Source organism: Hevea brasiliensis, chromosome 6, assembly GCF_030052815.1.
Source record: "Hevea brasiliensis isolate MT/VB/25A 57/8 chromosome 6, ASM3005281v1, whole genome shotgun sequence".
NCBI lineage: Eukaryota > Viridiplantae > Streptophyta > Magnoliopsida > Malpighiales > Euphorbiaceae > Hevea > Hevea brasiliensis.
This window is the reverse complement of record NC_079498.1, coordinates 5,411,796-5,430,521: the sequence shown is the minus strand read 5'-3', so window position 1 is coordinate 5,430,521 and position 18,726 is coordinate 5,411,796. Positions and strand designations below refer to the sequence as shown.

Here is an 18,726-nt window from a genome sequence, read left to right as displayed (position 1 = left end):
CCTAAGCCAATCGATTCTGACTTCAATTTTCTTGGGATCCACTTGAATGCCGTCACTAGAAACCACGTGTCCCAAGAATGAGATGCTCTCTAGCCAAAATTCACATTTTGAAAATTTGGCATATAGCTGGTGCTCCCTCAACGTCTGCAACACCATCCTCAAGTGCCATACGTGTTCTTCCTCAGTCCGAGAGTATACCAGAATGTCATCTATGAATACGATGACAAAACGGTCCAAAAATGGCTTGAACACCCTGTTCATCAAGTCCATGAAGGCTGCTGGTGCATTAGTGAGTCCAAAAGACATCACCAAGAACTCATAATGACCATATCTTGTCCTGAAAGCCGTTTTGGACACGTCCTCATTCCTGATTCTCAACTGATGGTAGCCTGATCGCAGGTCTATCTTGGAAAAGAATCTAGCTCCTTGGAGCTGATCAAACAAATCATCGATCCGAGGAAGTGGATACTTGTTCTTCACAGTCACCTTGTTCAGCTGTCTGTAGTCGATACACAACCTCAATGACCCATCCTTCTTTCTCACAAATAGAACAGGAGCGCCCCAAGGTGAAGTGCTCGGACGTATAAAACCCTTGTCCAAAAGCTCCTGTAGTTGCTCCTTCAGCTCTTTCAATTCTGCTGGTGCCATCCTGTAAGGTGGCATCGATATGGGGTTTGTACCCGGCACAACATCAATGCAAAACTCTATTTCCCTTCCTGGTGGCAACCCTGGAAGCTCTTCAGGGAAGACATCCATGAATTCTCTGACAACAGGAACATTTTCCATGCTGACACCTTCTACAGATGTATCTCTCACCAATGCCAAATACCCTTGGCATCCACGCCTCAACATTTTTCTGGCACTAATTGCTGACAACAAATTATATGGAGCCACGCTCCTGTCACCATCAAAGCTAAACTCTTCCACACCAGGTATGTGGAATTATACCTTTTTGTTCCTGCATTCTAAGGTGGCATAATGAGTTGCCAACCAATCCATCCCCAAGATTACATCGAAATCCATTACTGGTAGAGGAACCAAGTCTGCTGGGAGGATCTTTCCATCCACTACCACTGGGCTACCCGAAAATACCATGTCTACATCTATGTGGTCACTAAGTGGGGTAGCTACTGACAAAGGGCACTCTAAAGTTGTAGGGTTTCTACCCAACCTCATGGCAAACACAGGGGAGACAAATGAGTGCGTAGCACCCGGATCTATCAAAACACGAGCCTCATAAGAATGCAGACGGAAGAATACCTGCCACAACTGCATTTGAAGCTTGAGCATCCTGGTGGGTCAGGGTGAAAACCCGAGCTTGACCCCTACCCTGAGTGGCAGAACCCTGATACTGACTTCTACCTCCTGATCTGCCTCCAAATCCACGTCCCCCTTGTCCTCGGCCCTGTGCCAATCGGCCCGCTGCCATGTTGGAAGCGCCGGATACAATCTGCCGAGGAACATTCGCAATGAACCACTGTGACCCCATCGTGGCTCGCTGAACATGGGGCATTCTCTAGCAAAGTGACCCGGTTGGCCACACCTGAAGCATACTCCTGATCCCATCAAACAAGGTCCTGAATGTGCTCTTCCACATTGTGCACACGGTGCCAAAGAGGATCTGAACGAGCGCAGGCTGCGTACCTGAGCTTACCAAGCTTTGGATCCGTACACAGTGCAACCCTCAGGATTTGTGTCTAAAACCACTCCTCTTATTCCTGCTTCTTCCTCTGTAAGTAGTTTGGCCACCACTATCCGTAGTACCTATGTGGGGAACACCTGAAGAACCCTCTGCTCTGTTTTTCTTTGCTCTCCCGCTGTCATCCACAGCATAGCTAATCTCAGTCTGTCTGGCTCAATCAACCACCACATCAAAAGACTGATCCGACATCATGGCCAGGTTCGCATACCTCCTGTCAAGCCCCTTTAGGAACCTCTTCACCTTCATAGTTTCTGTAGCTACTGCTGTAGGGGCATATCTGCTCAATTCCAGAAATTCTGTAGCATATTCATCTACAGACCTGCCATTCTGTCTTAAGGCCTCAAAGGCCCACTGTTTCTGATCTCTGAAACTTTCTGGCACAAACCGATTGATGAACAGTTCCACAAACTGAGCCCATGTCAATCCCTCCATCCGGGGTAACACGTAGTCATTCATCCATTGCCTAGGCATGGGCCCCATGACGTGCTGCATACACTCTATCAATCTTTTATCACCAATCAGAATTACATTTCTGCGTCTGCGAGAATCCAAAACCGATATGCATCGCTCGACACATCATAGGTACGTGCACCAACTTCTTGAAATTTATGATCTGTTTGTAAGATTCCTCTCTTGGTGCGGTGGACTGCTGCTGCTGTGGAGGGTGGACCATATACTGCGCCATCATGTCGATGGTTCTCTGCAGACCAGCTAGAGTAGCTGCCATGGGGTCCATGGGACCCTGTGCCATAAAGGACTGATCCTGTACTGGGGGTGGCTGCTCCTCTACTTGAGCAGCTCTAGGCCTCCTACCCCGCCTCCTGGCAGCGCCTCATCTGTCCGACACCTCGTCGGGCACATCTGTTACAGTGCGATGCGGCTCTCACCTTCTACGCATTTCCTGAAATTCAACAGCATTAGCCCACAAAAATTCAAAACTGCTCATTACACAGCTCTATAGACTCATATTTATACATAACATATGGAGCAGAAACTAGAAGCAAAGATGACAATGCAAGACGAATGTGGACCCTATATTTCCGCATGTGACTCCTAGTAGACTCTTCCCAACACTTTAGACAACATTCCCTAAGAATGGAGCCTAAGCTCTGATACCACATTTGTCACGACCCAACCTATGGGCCAGACCGGCACTAGGACACAGGCGACCTAAAGCCCCCGAGGCCCGTAGTAAGCCTAACTGTTCATTAACCCAACTCTAAGGCCCATTAGGCCCAAATTCAAGAAAACAAACGAACAGAGTCCGGCCATAAAATGGACTTTCCAACGGGGAGTTTTCGACTCACCCGACCTGTAAACACAATAAACAATGAGCTCAGCTCACCCTCCACATACTCATCAACATAATAATAAATGGGAGCTCAGCTCCCTCATCCAATCCATCAAAACAGACTTAAAATATTAAGTTTACAGGTCCAACATGAATATAATATTACAGACCAAATTCAAATAATTACTGCTAACACATGCGGAAATTCTAGGAGTAAATAAAATTACACAAATATCGATAAACAACCTGCGAAGTATAAAAGCGAGTTAACCTGCAATAAATATCCTCCCGTGGCTCAGAAAATTTTTGAACAGAGTGAGCGTTCGACTCAGAGAGTAAAATATCAATCTTAACTATAATCTCTATAACTATCTCAACTAATGCACTCGTAGAGTGAAATGCAACATAAACAACATTTTCACATCATAACATCAAAAGGTAAATTGGAGCACTCACAAACCCTGTAGTATCAATCATAACATATGGGAGCTGATACCCTATACAGCTCTCTTAAATCCAACTTGGTGCCAGCGAATTACTCAAGCTCGGACTTCCACTTAATAACAAAATCGAGGGTCCCAGCGAATTACTCAAGCCGTGACTACCCTCAAGGAACGGGTCCGGCCAATTACTCAAGCCGTGACTACCCCGCCCTATCCATAGTACACACAAAATCACACTCACGCCAACGCACGCACACTTATACAAATTACCACAACAACATACATGGAATATTAACATTTATGAATGCAACATAAATCGTGCATAGAGTTTAACTAAATAAATATATGCATATAAGTGATGCATGGGCATGCTGAACATATAATAATATCGAAATTACAATTAAAATTAATATTTTACTCACAGACTTGACGATAAATTACCGTATGGCGGGCGGAGGAAGAAGGTCATCGGCTCACCGACAATCATATTACATTTATTTAATACAATCTGACTCAATACAAACAAAGAAAAGACCAATTACGTCCTAAGTCGTGCCGAAAATCCGGCAGAGTCTCCCCTATACCTAGGACCTACCCAACCTGCAAAAGGGTTCAAAACACACTTCTATACTCACAATCCATATATCCACAGTTCAATCATATCACACAGCCCTCCCGCCCATCAAATCAGTCATCCATCACAATACGCAAAATTTCAATTTAGTCCTTATTATTGATCATTTTTGCAAAAACTGCCCAAACAAGCTCTAAAAATTATAAAACTTTGCCCCGCGGTCCTTAGCAATATTACTAAGCTATTGCAAAAAGAATCGTAATTTTCCAAGCTACCACGAATATTTTATGGATTTTTAATCCTATTTAAGCACTAGAAAATTACGAAAAAGCAAGGTTCGGGTTTACCTTTGCCGATTCCGACTTCGGGAACGCGCTCGGGACATCTGACAATGGGGGGCTAGCCAAAACCTCGGTCCAATTCGGAGACTTTTCCAGAACAGTCCGTTCGCCCAAATTTGCGCACTTGGCCAATCGCCGAATTTCCGCGAATCGAGGATACCTACACGAAGCCCATAACACGGGGGTTAGTACATAAATTTTTCAGAATTTTCTAAGCTCATTTAATGCTCGAAAATACACTGCGAAGTTCCGTGGGACCCATCGAAAAACGGTGTCGGAAAAATTCGAAATTTATGTCGTTGCGAAGCTCTCGACGAATGGAGCGTGCTGGTGGCCTCGGTTTTCTCGTGGGATTCACGGTTTTCGAGAAATCTAGCCCAAAAGTCGAAATGGGCTAAAATCTTCCCGAGCAAAAATCGGACAATCCGCTCGATGGATTTCGGCGTTCTTGGTGTCTATGGAAAGCTCTCGCCGAGTAGATGATTTTGGACACAAGACCCGGTCCAATTGGTGGCCGGATCGGCCGGATTTGGCCGGAGAAGTCGAAGCGGCGCGTGCGCAGGGGCGTTTTCACGCGTTTTCGGTAGTTCGGGCGCACACGGGTCATGGGGCTGGCGGCGCTTTGGCTGGGCTTGGTGAGCGCGCTAGGAGAGGAGAGAGAAACGAGAGAGAGAAGAGGGGAGGGACGACGCGCGCGGGAGGAAGAAAAAGAGAAGAGACCGGTCCGATTCGACCGGTCCGATCCGGTCCGGTTCGATTCGGCCGGTTCGATTCGAAATACAAAATTTTGAATTTTTACTCTGCCTCGGGACCGAAAACGAGGTCCAAAAATTCCGAAAAAATTCCATAAAACTCAGAAAAATACGTAGACTCCAAATATATTTTTATTTTTGCCACGTGGTCTTTAAATTAATTTTTAAAAATCATCAAAGTTTATATTTTCGGAAAATCGAACCCGATTTTTAAAATCCGAAAAATCTCAAAAAAATTCCTAAAATTCAAATAAAATTAAAATACCAAAAATACTCATAAATAATAAAATTTTGGGGTGTTACAGTTAACATTTTATTTTAAAATAAATAATTATATATTAAATGATGATATCCCAATCATTTATTTTGAATTAAATAATTGAGATCTATAAATGTAATAAATCATATCAATCTATATATAATTATAATAAATCATATCTATACAAGCATAACTAGATATTTATTCCCACAAAGTGCAGGTATTTTTAATTTTTAAAATATTAATAAAAATAATGAGAATCTAGGAGAGTTTAAAAATATAAAAAATTGTAAAATTTTAAAACATATACCTCTAGATATTTATGGAAAATTTTGTTTATTATCTCCAAAATGCTTTTTTTAATATAATTTTCAAAATGTTTGGAAGAAGATTTGTAATGGTTTTTTATTTATATATATTTTCTTCTTTCAATTGAAGTTCAATAGAGTTATTTTGTCTGTAGCAATTTTGATTGGTATTCATAATTATATATTTATGACTGTTACCTTTCATATGTCAATGTTATATATATTTATTAATTATTTTTTATTTTATTTGTCATTTGATATGTTCATCTTTTTTTTATATTTAATAAGAATTGAACCATATTTTATAAGCCGATTAATGGATTATTTTAATTTTACTTTTTCAAAATTAAGGTATGTAACTAAACATTTTAAAAATTTAAAATGTAACGAAATTTTTTTAATAAAATTCAGAGGAATATTTAGTCTTTATTTACCTTATGCATATTAGTTATTATCAATGCTAAAAAATAAAAGTAAAAAATATAAAATAAGATGCATGAAAATTATGGGCAATCACTTACTTATTTTATTTTATTTTTAATTGTTTATACTTATTGATTTTTCATTGCACAGTAAGGCTAAAAGATACATGTAAAATGGATCCTCATCACTCATGAGCAACTACAACCACCTGTTTTCCAACATTTCGACCCTTAAAAAGGCCTATGATGGCTCCAGGGCCCTTCTCTAGTCCTTCCACAATATCTTCAATATATGTTATCTTCCCTCCTCTAATGTAAGGCAGCACAACATCCAAAAACTTGGGATAGAGGTGATAAAAATCGTATACTGAGAATCCTTCAAAGTGGACCCGTTTATAAACAATAGACATCAAATTACGAACACCTTCAGGCTGGTCAAGGTTGTATTGTGAGATCATTCCACAAGCAGCAATGCGGCCACGGACTCTCATGTTGAGAAGAACAGCATCTAGCATTTTCCCTCCAACATTTTCAAAATAGATGTCTATGCCTTCAGGAAAGCATCTGTGGCAATGTTAAAGTTGTTTACAATTTGATAACATCTCTCTTATTTTGTTGTTTCTCTTCTTAACCCTCTTCTCTGGTGTTAATGCAAATTGAAGACAAAAATAATTCCACTTTCAATGGATTTTGCTTAAAAATTTGAATAAATTTCAATGATTGTCCTTAACTTTAAGTTATAACAGAATCGTCTTTAAACTTAAAAATGTAATATAAAATCCCTAAACTTTAAAATTTTACACAATAAAATCATTCTAACTCTCAATAACTAGTTTATGCAATCCAGAATAACAATGACTTCAATAATTCTCTCTCCTCTATGTGATAATGGCGAAACTAGTTATGATTTTCTTCACAAATTAATCATAAAAAAATCTAAGTCATATGAGATAATAAAGTATTAAATGTATAACAGCTGATCAGAGGGGATTTGCCTTCAAAAAAAGTAATAATTGTCTACTTTATCCCTACTTTAAATTGCCCACATTTATATGTTATTTATAAACTAGTTATTGAAAATTAATAAAATTTTACTGTATAAAATTTTAAAGTTTAAAAAGTTTTATATTACATTTTTAAGTTTACAACCCTTAAGCTTTAAAGATAACTATATCCTAAAAATTTCTAGTTTAAGATGTCGCCTTAATTAAATTACCTGCTTCACAGTCATAAATATTTGAAAAATAAGCTCGATGTGAAGTCAAGACTGCAAAGGAATTTATCGCATTTGTCTTGATTAATTAGTAACATATTCTTACCTTTTCAAAGCAGCATCCAAGTTGTGCTCTTCTTTATAATTGAAGGCCTCATCGAACCCCAACTTATTCTTTAATAAATCAACCTGATTGGAATCAAAAATAGTTTATTAGTTATAAGATTTTCTAATCCTAATATTATTACTATACCATAATTTCTTAGTTCTAATATATTCGATCAATTTTTATACTGCCAAATGTAGGGAAATTCTGAAATTAGGCAAAATGGTTTTAATTGAATTTTCAAAGAGAAAATTATGAGATTAGAAAAAAATATATATTTGTGAAATTAGGTATAGTTGGTATGAATATATGTATATATAGACCATCAAATGAAAATGAAATCAAATCACCTTTTCTTTACTTCCAGCACTTCCAACAACATAGCAGCCCATCAACTTTGCAAATTGGCCAACAAGGTGACCAACAGCGCCAGAGGCTGCTGAGATGAAAACACGGTCTCCTTTCTTTGGAGAAGAAACCTCATAAAAACCAGCATAAGCACTCAATCCAGGCAAACCTAGAAAAAAATGCATCGATTTATTTGTGAAATAGGAAGAAAAGCTTGGATATTGCTGATACCACATACAAATGCTGCAGAATTCTGTGTGACTTACCAAGAATTCCAGTATAGTATGAAAGGGGAACATCGGTATGCTGAATTTTAAACAGCCTTTGTGGCGGTGTGATGAGACTGTACTCTTCCCATCCAGTTATTCCCCAAACCAAGTCCCCTTCTTTGAAGCCTGGGTTTCTTGAATCCAAAACTTTAGCCACTCCATACCCAGTAAGTGGCTGCATATTTTCATCAACAAAAGTTCAAAACTGTGATTAATTATTGGCTACAGATGAAAAATTAAAAGGTAATTCATTGGGTTAATCAAAATACATAACAATTTTTTTTTGTATTTCAAAATACATAACGCTATTTTTTTTGTATTTCCCCAATTTTATAGCAAAAGTTGAACTTGATATTCTAAGAGGGTGCCTCAGCTAAAATTTATGGAATTTCAGAGGGGCCACCATAAGTCTATAACACGTTGATATTAACTAAGAATAAAGAAGCTGAAGTAATGGAGAAAGCAAACAGAAGAGAAAGTAAAGAGCTTACAGAGCCTGGAGTGTAGGATGAAAATGAGCTGTAACCCTCAGGTTTCCGTTTCCCCATCAAGAATCGTATGTAAGGATCACTGGAGAGATAGAGATTCTTCACAAGAACACCTTTAGAATCTTCTGGTACCTTGAGTTTTGCAGTACCCGTGATTACGTACATGTCAGATTCTTGAGGGAAACCAGTCACGTAGTCTCTGAGTATCACCTGTTTGTTGCTCAGCTCTTCACCGCTAAACGCCATTCTCTATCTCTTCTCTTCCTGCAATTGTGACTGACTAAACAGGCGGGAGATTGCAATTCTACCTGGACTTTATGCTATGTTTGTCTGGAGGAGTGCGAGGAGGCAATGCAAGGGTTTTATAAGATCAGCTAACGTAATGCACGACGGGCTTTCAGAACAAAACGTAATGCATGATGATCGATGATCTCTATTAGTAATAAAAAGTCTAGGTGCTTGATGGAGGCTCTAAAGACTACAAAATTGAATTTTACAACCAATTACTTAATCAATTTTGTAATTATTTGTAATTTTAGTATTTTTTTAAGAAAATAATTAATTTTTAAAAATCTAATAATTATTCAAAAATCAATTATTAAATCGACTGTTATTAGATATATTGCAGAAAGTTTAGTTAATTTATATTAGTTGTTGCTGAGTTGTTTAGTTTGACTTTTCTTAAGTAGCTCAGCTCATGTGTGTAGAGTCTTTGTCTTGTGTATATAGTGTAACAGTTACTTTGTTTCAGATGAACGAGTACATCAGTTTTTCTCTCAATTCACAAGTTCCTAATTTTCATCAAAGAAATCCCAATCTTCTCCAAACCCTCAAAACCTTAGAAAGATTTGCCTAGAAAATGAAAGAAAATAGTAAGATAAAAAATCTAAACACAGTCAATGCATCCAAGGAAGACGATCTTCTGGTTCTCCAAAGCTCAAATCATCCTGGGTTGATCCTCATCTCTGCGCTTCTCACTGACAAGAACTACATATCTTGGCGTCGTGCCATGAGAATAGCATTGGGCGCAAAGAACAAGCTAGGGTTCATCGATGGCAAAATTACTATACCAGAGGAAGGTTCTAAAGATTATGAGAAGTGGAAACGCTGTGATTACATGGTAACTTCTTGGTTGCGTAATTCGATTGCCAGAGAATTAGTAAGAGGATTTCTATATAATACAACTGTCAAAGAACTTTGGGATGAAATAGCTGAGCGATTCAGTGATAGTAATCGGCCGATGATTTACCAAATCAAAAGGAAGATGGCTTCGATCTCTCAAGAAAACTTATCGGTCACGAATTACTACTCAAAATTGAAGCAGTTGTGGGATGAACTAGCTAGTATTGAGGCATTGCCTCCATGCACTTGTGGATCTATGAAATTAGCAAATGATATTCTTAATAAAGATAGATTGATGCAGTTTTTAATGGGTTTAAATGATTCCTATGACCAGGTACGGAGCCAAATCCTCAGATCCTCTCCCGACTGTGAACAAAGCCTATTCCACAGTTTTACAGGTAGAAACACAGAAAGAAATACAATTGAATTTGATAGAAAATATTGATTCAGTAGCCCTAGCTACTAAAGCACAAGGACCACGTAAGTATGATGCTAGAAAAAGGCATTGTGATTACTGTAATCTTGATGGTCATACAAGGGAGGGGTGCTTTAAGTTGATAGGATATCCAGACTGGTTTAAGAATCGAAATAAGACAACAAATCAACAAGCATAGTCACAGCCAAGATTTGCAACACCAATCATGAATACCTCAAGCCCTATGGTTGCTAATACACCTTTGGACAGAGGCAATGAGGTTGAGATCTCTAAGTACGAAGAGTTGAGCAGCAAATTGGGTTCCTTACAATTAGAGTTACAGAAGTTGTTCAAAGGAAAGTTGCCAGCTATTGTTGCTGTTGCTACAAGTCAAACATATCCTATTGTGACAGGTTTATGCTGGTAATCTCAGTTCCAATTTGGTTTGTTGTGCTCGAATGATAAGTTTAGATTCTTGGATAATAGACATTGGTGCATCAGACCACATGTCCCCTAATAACTAATTGTTTCATACTATTAAACCCTTAGAATTCCCATTAACCATTTGTTTACCTGATGGCCATTCAACACAGGTAACCCAAACCGGAAACTTTGTTTTAAATGATCAATTAGTCTTCTTAGATGTGCTATATGTTCCAGATTTTAAGCTCAACTTACTTTCAGCAAATAAACTTCTCAAACACTCTAACCCTGAAATTAGTTTTTTACCCTTCCTGTTGTATCTTTCAGGACCATAGGACTGATACAATAGTAGCTATTGGCAAAGCAGAGAAAGTGCTTTATAAACTTGATGTTTCTAGCTTTTCACAGTCTATAATTACTCATTTCATTGCCCAACTTCAAGAGTCGTTCGTGTCACATTCAATTTCTTTACCCAATGTAAATACCAGTCTCTCTACTTTTAATATCAATAAAGAGAGTTATCATGTTTCCAATCTTCATAGTTTTGTTGATTTCAATCTTTTGCATGCAAGGTTAGGTCATCCTTTAGTTCAAAAGATGTCTCATATTAGTAGCCATAAATTGTCTAGTGATAGATCTTTTCTGTGACACCCCTCACCCGTCTACCGTGTAGCCGAGCAAGACATGTCACACTCGGTGCCAGAGTACTCTATCTTTTCTTACTTTATTCCTTTAATAATTTGTTCTCGTTACATTTTAATATCAATTATTTTTTTCTAAGGAGAAATCAGCGGAGTTTCTCCTGTTTCTATTACCATTTGGCGTATTTCACTATTCACCTGTTTGAATTTTTCAATAATATTTTACAATGAAAATTTCATTCATACTCATCATATTCATCTCACATTCAATTTTTTCAATTCACATACCCATTTGTACAAATTCATTCATGCTCATTTCGTATATCAAAATTCTCAAATTTCCATTAATTACATAATTTACAAACTCATTACAATTCCATACAAAATATATAATGTGATCTACATTGGGCCCTAGCTACATGCATTACTGAGGAGGTGACAACTTTGAATACTTTAGACCCTTTTGCAGATCCGGACTCCAAAATCTCAGTCTAATATCCCCAGGGCTTTGTCTTCAGTACTTGTGCTAGGGAAATAAATCCATCGCGCTAAGCATTGCTACTTAGTGGTGCTATAATTGGTATTGTATCCGCAAGTGCACCGGTCACAGTAGTATAGTTTTAAAAAAATGATATCGATCCCACAGGGAATTGTGCTTAAATTGGAAATAAAAGTATAAGCTAATTAGAATGACAAAATTTAAAGGTATAAAAAATGAAATCTAAAAATTAAAATTGGTATTTGAGGAATTTAAGCTAAATCAAACAATTAACTAAAATTAATTAAACTAGATTACCAAAATTTAATTTAAAATTTCTATTTATGAAATTGAGAGGAATTAAATCTAAATTCAATAAAAATTAAAGTGATTCTAAAGATTGGATTTTCCATATTGTTTGCATGTGGTTTATCCCCAATTTAGCCAAACACATGAGAATTGCAATTTTGAGGGAAATCAATTCTTAAATCTTTGAAACCTTTTTCAAGCATTTCAAAGTTGGTATTCATTAAATCAAACCCTGTTTTCACGGTATTTCAAACCTAACAAAAACCCAATTAAAGCTCTAATTGATTTTGGAAAGTCCCCTTAATCCTCTTAGCTTATCTCTAACACTAAGAAAACTAAGTTTATTGCAAGATTATCTATCCCAAATATTCACTTTTTAGTCCATCTATTAAGGATTAAAGCTTAACTTAATGAGAACCCATTCATCAAGCAAGGCAACAAGCTCACAAGCAATAAATCAAAATGTAACAAACCTCATTTAAATGACTAAATCAGTTCAAAACCACAATACAAAGCAATATTTACAAACCCATCTCTAAAATCTCAAACAACTACTCATAAATCATAGTTTCAAGTCAAACCCAAGTGTAAAAATGAAGAAATGATGGAAATCTAAGTTAAGGAATAGAAAAACCCAGAAGAATGCTGATGAATCTACTGCTGGAGAGTGCAGAAAATGGCCTCTGCTGTTGCTGGAAAATGGCTGCCGTCCTCCTCTCTTTCTCTCCTTCTTTCTTGCCAAAAATGCCTCTCTTCCTCCTTATGGAAAGAAAAATATAAAGGAGGTTTTATATGGGTCAGATATTTGCCCTAGAATGGGTAAAAAGGTGGAAGATTCCAGAGAAAGTGAGGTATAAAATCAGAGTAACGAAAATGCCACGTCAGCCATTTTCAGTAAAAACGACATAAGCTGAATCGGTTGTATCGCGGGTTGTGGAACCTGCGGCCTGAGAAAAACAGCATATCTGATGATCGACACAACCTGCGACGTAAGCTAAATCGGTTGTGCTGCATGTTATGAAGCTCTCAGCCATTTTTTAACTCAACTTCAAAAAAGCTAAATCCTATGCTTTACCCCATATTTTTTTCATCAATTTTTCAAATTAGTGGTTGCAAAAATGGCTACCACCATCACTGATTATGGCACGTGGGGCACCAAACCTGGTCAAAACAAATTTTTTCAGAAATTTCACCACAACTTTTGCATCATTGGTAGGTGTAGCAATAGCTTCTACCCATTTAGATACATAGTCCACCCCTACCAAGATATATTTATTCCCATAAGAGGATGGAAATGGCCCCATGAAATCAATTCCCCACACACCAAACAATTCAACTTCCAATATGGACTGTTGGGGCATCTCATCTCTCTTAGAAATATTGCCTACCCTTTGGCACCTATCACATTTGCTTACAAAATCTCTCACATGTTTAAACATATTAGGCCAATAGAAACCTAATGTCAAGACTTTTTCAACAGTTTTTGAGACACTAAAATGACCACCATATTCAGAAGAATGACAATGGTAAATAACATCATTTATTTCTTCCTCTGGTATACATCTCCTAATTATTCCATCATTACATCTCCTAAACAAAAGAGGCTCTTCCCAAGAATAAAATTTAACATCATGCAAGAATTTTTTCTTTTGCTGCCAAGATAAATCAGGTGGCAAGACACCACAAGACAAAAAATTCACAATATCAGCAAACCATGGAAGTGCAGACTTCAACATATACAACTGCTCATTCATAAAAAACTCATCAATTGGCACAATTTCATCATCTTTATTTTCAGTTTTTATCCTAGAAAGGTGATCAGCCACCACATTTTCAACACCTTTTTTATCTCTTATTTCTAAATCAAATTCTTGAAGTAACAAAATCCATCTAATCAACCTTGATTTAGCTTCTTTCTTGCTCATTAAATACCTTATTGCTGCATGATCAGTGAAACTATTACCTTTGAGTTGACCAAATAAGAACGAAACTTATTGAGTGCAAATACTACCGCAAGGAACTCCTTTTCAGTTGTAGCATAATTAACTTGAGCTTCATCAAGGGTTCAGCTTGCATAGTAAATGGCATAAGGTTTTCTTTCTTTTCGCTGGCCAAGGACAGCTCCAACAGCAAACTCGCTTGCATCACACATGATTTCGAATGGCAAAGTCCAATCCAGGGGTGCATGATAGGAGCTGTTGTTAATGCCATCTTTAACCTGCAAAAAGCAACCATACAATCTTGATTAAAATCAAATTTAACATCATGATTCGAAAGATTTGTTAAAGGTTTAGCAAGTTTAGAAAAATCCTGAATAAATCGCCGGTAAAACTCGGCATGTCCAAGAAAACTCCGCACTCCTTTGACAGTAGTTGGAGGGGGCATTTTTTTAATCATTTCTATTTTGGCTCTATCTACTTCTATTCCCCTGTTTGAGATCAAATGCCATAAAACGATTCCCTCTTGGACCATAAAGTGGCATTTCTCCCAATTCAACACCAGATCATTATCAGCACACCTCTGTAAGATTTTAGACAAATTAGTCAAGCATGAATCAAAATTAGGTCCATATACTGAAAAATCATCCATGAAGACCTCCATAATTTCTTCAATAAAATCAGAAAAAATGGCCATCATGCACCTTTGAAATATGCCAGGCGCATTACACAATCCGAATGGCATCCTTCGATAGGCAAAGGTGCCATAGGGACAGGTAAAGGTAGTTTTTTCTTGGTCATCAGGATGGATTGGAATTTGAAAGAAACCAGAATATCCATCTAAGTAACAAAAAAATGAATGCTTGGCTAATCTTTCTAACATTTGATTCATAAAAGGAAGGGGAAAATGGTCTTTTCTTGTAGCATTATTCAACTTCCTATAGTCTATGCACATTCTCCAACCTGTAACAGTTCTAGTGGGTATTAATTCATTATTCTCATTTTTAACAACTGTCACCCCACCTTTTTTTGGTACAACATGCACAGGACTCACCCACTCACTGTCAGAAATGAGGTAAATAATTCTAGCAGCTAGTAATTTTAGGATTTCCTTTTTCATAACATCCTTCATTGTAGGATTCAATCTTCTTTGGTGTTCAATGGAAGGTTTACTATTTGGCTCTAGGAAAATCCTATGCATACAAACTGTTGGACTAATTCCCTTTATATCATCAATTGCATAACCCAAAACTCTTCGATATTTTCTCAAAACTCTCAACAATTTTTCATTCTCAATATCAGTCAAAGATGCATTAATTATAACAGGATATGTTCCATTGGGTCCAAGAAAAGCATACCTGAGGTTGGAAGGAAGAGGTTTAAGATCTACCATTGGGGCATCCTCTACCTTTAATGATGGTGGTTTAATCTCCAAAGTTTGCACTTCTTCAAGCTGAAAAATTGTGGCTTAAGGATGTGGTGGAGAACTCTCCAAGTGTTATGCAAAAGCAGCTATGTTGTGATTATCATCATTAATGCTCCCACTATGGACTAAGCAATTTTTAAGTGGGTCTTGTGGATAGCTTTTTCTGAAATGCTCTTGAATAATCTCATCAATAATGTCTACCCGCAAACAAGACTCAACTTCTTCATGTTTCCTTTTCATAGCTGGATTGATGTTGAATATCATTTGATCATCTCCCACTCTAAGTGTCAATTTCTCACCCTTTACATCAATTAATGCACCAGGTGTTGCCAAAAAGGGTCTTCCCAATAAGATAGGAACTTTTGTGTCTTCTTCCATATCTAAAATGACAAAGTCCACCGGAATGTAGAATTTCCCAACCTTGATAGGCACATTTTCTAGAATGCCTTCTGGATACTTAATTGAACGATCAGCCAATGAAAGATACATGTTTGTGGGCTTCAACTCTCCCATATTCAACTTCTCATATATTGAAAGTGGCATTAGGCTGACACTAGCTCCAAAATCACATAAGGCATTTGCCACACAATTATCACCTATATGACAAGGGATGGAAAACACACCCGGATCTTTGAGTTTGGGAGGTAACTTCTTCTGAATTATAGCACTGCATTGCTCTCCCAAGTTGATGGTATCATAATCTTCTAGCCTTCTCTTATTGGTAAGAATCTCCTTCAAAAACTTGGCATAACTTGGCATTTGGGATAGTGCCTCAGTGAATGGCACATTGATATACAACTTCTTTAGCACTTCAAGGAATTTGCCAAATTGTTTGTCTAGCTTATGCTTGATGAATCTTTGAGGGTAGGGAAGGGTGGGCTTGTAAGGCTCAGGTGAGATGTATGGTTTCTCTCCCTCATCTTGCTCACTTTTGCTTTCTTCTTCTTTTTCATTTTTCTTGCTCTCAACTGAATTTTCTTCTTTTGTGCTCTCTTTTTCTTCTCTCTTTTTTTCACTCTCTTGACCAACTTTCTTACCACTTCTCAAGGTCACAACCTTACATTGCTCATGAGGGTTTTGTGGTTGGCTAGGTAGTTTCCCATAGGATTTGCTTCCTGATGAGCTTGCTTGTTGAGCCAATTGAGTCTCCAACATGCGGTTGTGAACTTGTAATTGATCCATGGTTTGTCTCATGTGTTGCATTTCTTCCTCCAATTTGCTATTCATCTTGCTTTGTTCAACAAAAAATTTCTCCATCATGCTTTCCAAGGTTGGCTTCGGTTCATGAGGTGGAAGGGATTGTTGTGCTCTTGCTTGATATCCAGGTTGTGGCTGCCTTTTGGGCTAAAATTGAGGCTGAAATTGAGGCTTATTCTGCTGCATATACTGCTGGTTATGAGCATAATTTGAGCTTTGACCTTGTTGAGCAAAAGTTGCTTGTGGTCTCCATGTTGAGTTGTTCACATTAGAGTAAGAATTTCCCATAGGTTTTTGTTGATAACCTCCTGCATAAGTAGCTTGTTCTTGCAAAAAATCATCACCATAAGAAGAGTAATCAACTCCACAACTTTGAGTTCCATCTGTGAAGGTAACTTGTTGCATAGTTGTAGGTGTTGAGGTTGTTGCCTTTGTGCAAAAATCACTAAGAAGCTGAGTCAACTGATCAAATCTTGCATTCATGTAGCTAACTTAGTCAAGTTCATAAATCCCAGCCTTCTTTGGCTCAAGTGCTCTAAGATTTCCCCACAAATGGGTATTATGAGCAATCTTCTCTAATAAATCATAGCATTCTTCACTTGTCATTCTCATGAAATCTCCTCCTGCTTGTGAATCAATTGTGTTTCTTATGGCTGGAGTAACTCTGGTATAGAAATTCTGAACAATCATCCATTTCGGTATTTCATGATGAGGACATTGCCTTTCAAGCTCCTTAAATCTCATCCAAGATTCATACAAAGTTTCATCATCTCTTAGCTTAAAAGCTACCATTAAATTCCTCAAATGAATGGTCTTCCCAGGTGGGAAAAATTGAGATAGAAAAGCTTGAGATAGCTGCTCCCAAGTAGCTATAGTAGCTTGTGGAAGTGAGTCATACCACTCCAATGCTGAATCCCGAAGAGAGAATGGAAATAAGGTGAGCCGAATCACTTCATCTGAAACTCCAGGTTGTCTTTGTGTGCCACATATCATCAAAAATTTCTTCAAATGAGAATGAGGATTTTCAAGTGGGCTACCTCCAAATTGTGAATTCTGAACCATTTGAATGAGACCAGTCTTTAACTCAAATTGATTAGCTCCAATAATAGGTCTGTTATCTCTCACATCTGCACATCTAGGAAAAGCATAATCTAACATGGATCTTCTCTGAGGATCATTTTGATTAACAACTTCATTTTGCCTATTTTGCTCATTTCCTCTATTATCTCCACCAATAGCTCTATTTTGATTCTCCATATTTTCAATTGTCTCCTTTTGCTCAAATCTTTGTTGTTCTTCTTTTTCTGCTTCCTTTCTTCTCTTGTATTCCTTTTTGTTGGCTCAACAGAATTTTTCAATTTCAGGGTTGAACAGCAATTCAGTGTCACTTGTGCTTTTCGATCGTCTCATAAACAAGAAAAGTACCTGAAAAATACAAGGAATAGTAGTGAAAATAGAAGAAAATAAAAATTCTAATCAGCTTAAAACAATTAAAATCCAACTTAAAAACAAACAATTCCCCGGCAACGGCGCCAAAAACTTGATATTGTGTCCGTAAGTGCACGGGTCACAGTAATATAGTTTTAAAAAAATGATATCGATCCCACAGGGAATTGTGCTTAAATTGGAAATAAAAGTATAAGCTAATTAGAATGATAAAATTTAAAGGTATAAAAAATGAAATCTAAAAATTAAAATTGGTATTTGAGGAATTTAAGCTAAATCAAACAATTAACTAAAATTAATTAAACTAGATTACCAAAATTTAATTTGAAATTTCTATTTATGAAATTGAGAGGAATTAAATCTAAATTCAAGAAAAATTAAAGTGATTCTAGAGATTGGATTTTCCATATTGTTTGCATGTGGTTTATCTCCAATTTAGTCAAACACATGATAATTGCAATTTTGAGGGAAATCAATTCTTAAATCTTTGAAACCTTTTTCATGCATTTCAAAGTTGGTATTCATTAAATCAAACCCTGTTTTCATGGTATTTCAAACCTAACAAAACCCAATTAAAGCTCTAATTGATTTGGAAAGTCCCCTTAATCTTCTTGGCTTATCTCTAACACTAAGAAAACTAAGTTTATTGCAAGATTATCTATCCCAAATATTCACTTTTCAGTCCATCTATTGAGGATTAAAGCTTAACTTAATGAGGGCCCATTCATCAAGCAAGGCAATAAGCTCACAAGCAATAAATCAAAATGTAATAAACCTCATTTAAATGACTAAATCAGTTCAAAACCACAATACAAA

At 37.2% G+C, this 18,726-nt stretch overlaps 2 protein-coding genes and 1 non-coding gene across 3 annotated transcripts; 2 read left to right on the top strand and 1 right to left on the bottom strand.

The window, feature by feature from the left end:
- Positions 1 to 6,182: 6,182 nt before the first annotated feature.
- LOC110665637 (2-alkenal reductase (NADP(+)-dependent)-like) lies at positions 6,183 to 8,869 on the bottom strand. The gene is made up of 5 exons (XM_021825849.2): positions 8,520 to 8,869; positions 8,026 to 8,203; positions 7,762 to 7,928; positions 7,412 to 7,494; positions 6,183 to 6,656 (listed from the first exon to the last, which is right to left on the bottom strand). Exons 1-5 carry the CDS (start codon positions 8,760 to 8,762, stop codon positions 6,278 to 6,280), a joined length of 1,050 nt encoding a protein of 349 aa, XP_021681541.2. The 5' UTR covers positions 8,763 to 8,869; the 3' UTR covers positions 6,183 to 6,277.
- A 506-nt stretch (positions 8,870 to 9,375) lies between these two features.
- On the top strand, positions 9,376 to 10,252 carry LOC131180568 (uncharacterized). The gene is made up of 2 exons (XM_058147902.1): positions 9,376 to 9,972; positions 10,037 to 10,252. The coding sequence occupies exons 1-2, from the start codon at positions 9,376 to 9,378 to the stop codon at positions 10,250 to 10,252; spliced, it is 813 nt and encodes a 270-aa protein (XP_058003885.1).
- Positions 10,253 to 17,164: 6,912 nt separating this feature from the next.
- LOC131181231 (small nucleolar RNA R71) lies at positions 17,165 to 17,271 on the top strand. The gene has a single exon (XR_009149857.1). It is a non-coding gene; the product is annotated as a small nucleolar RNA R71 (small nucleolar RNA).
- Positions 17,272 to 18,726: the final 1,455 nt, after the last annotated feature.

Coding starts and splice junctions, on each gene's coding strand:
- LOC110665637 (XM_021825849.2), bottom strand. CDS start 8,762: ATGGCGTTTAGCGGTGAAGAGCTGAGCAACAAACAGGTGATACTCAGA. Junction 7,929..8,025: donor ATACTATACTGGAATTCTTG/GTAAGTCACACA, acceptor ATTTTTTTCTAG/GTTTGCCTGGATTGAGTGCT. Junction 7,495..7,761: donor GTGCTGGAAGTAAAGAAAAG/GTGATTTGATTT, acceptor GATTCCAATCAG/GTTGATTTATTAAAGAATAA.
- LOC131180568 (XM_058147902.1), top strand. CDS start 9,376: ATGAAAGAAAATAGTAAGATAAAAAATCTAAACACAGTCAATGCATCC. Junction 9,973..10,036: donor TAAATGATTCCTATGACCAG/GTACGGAGCCAA, acceptor ACAGTTTTACAG/GTAGAAACACAGAAAGAAAT.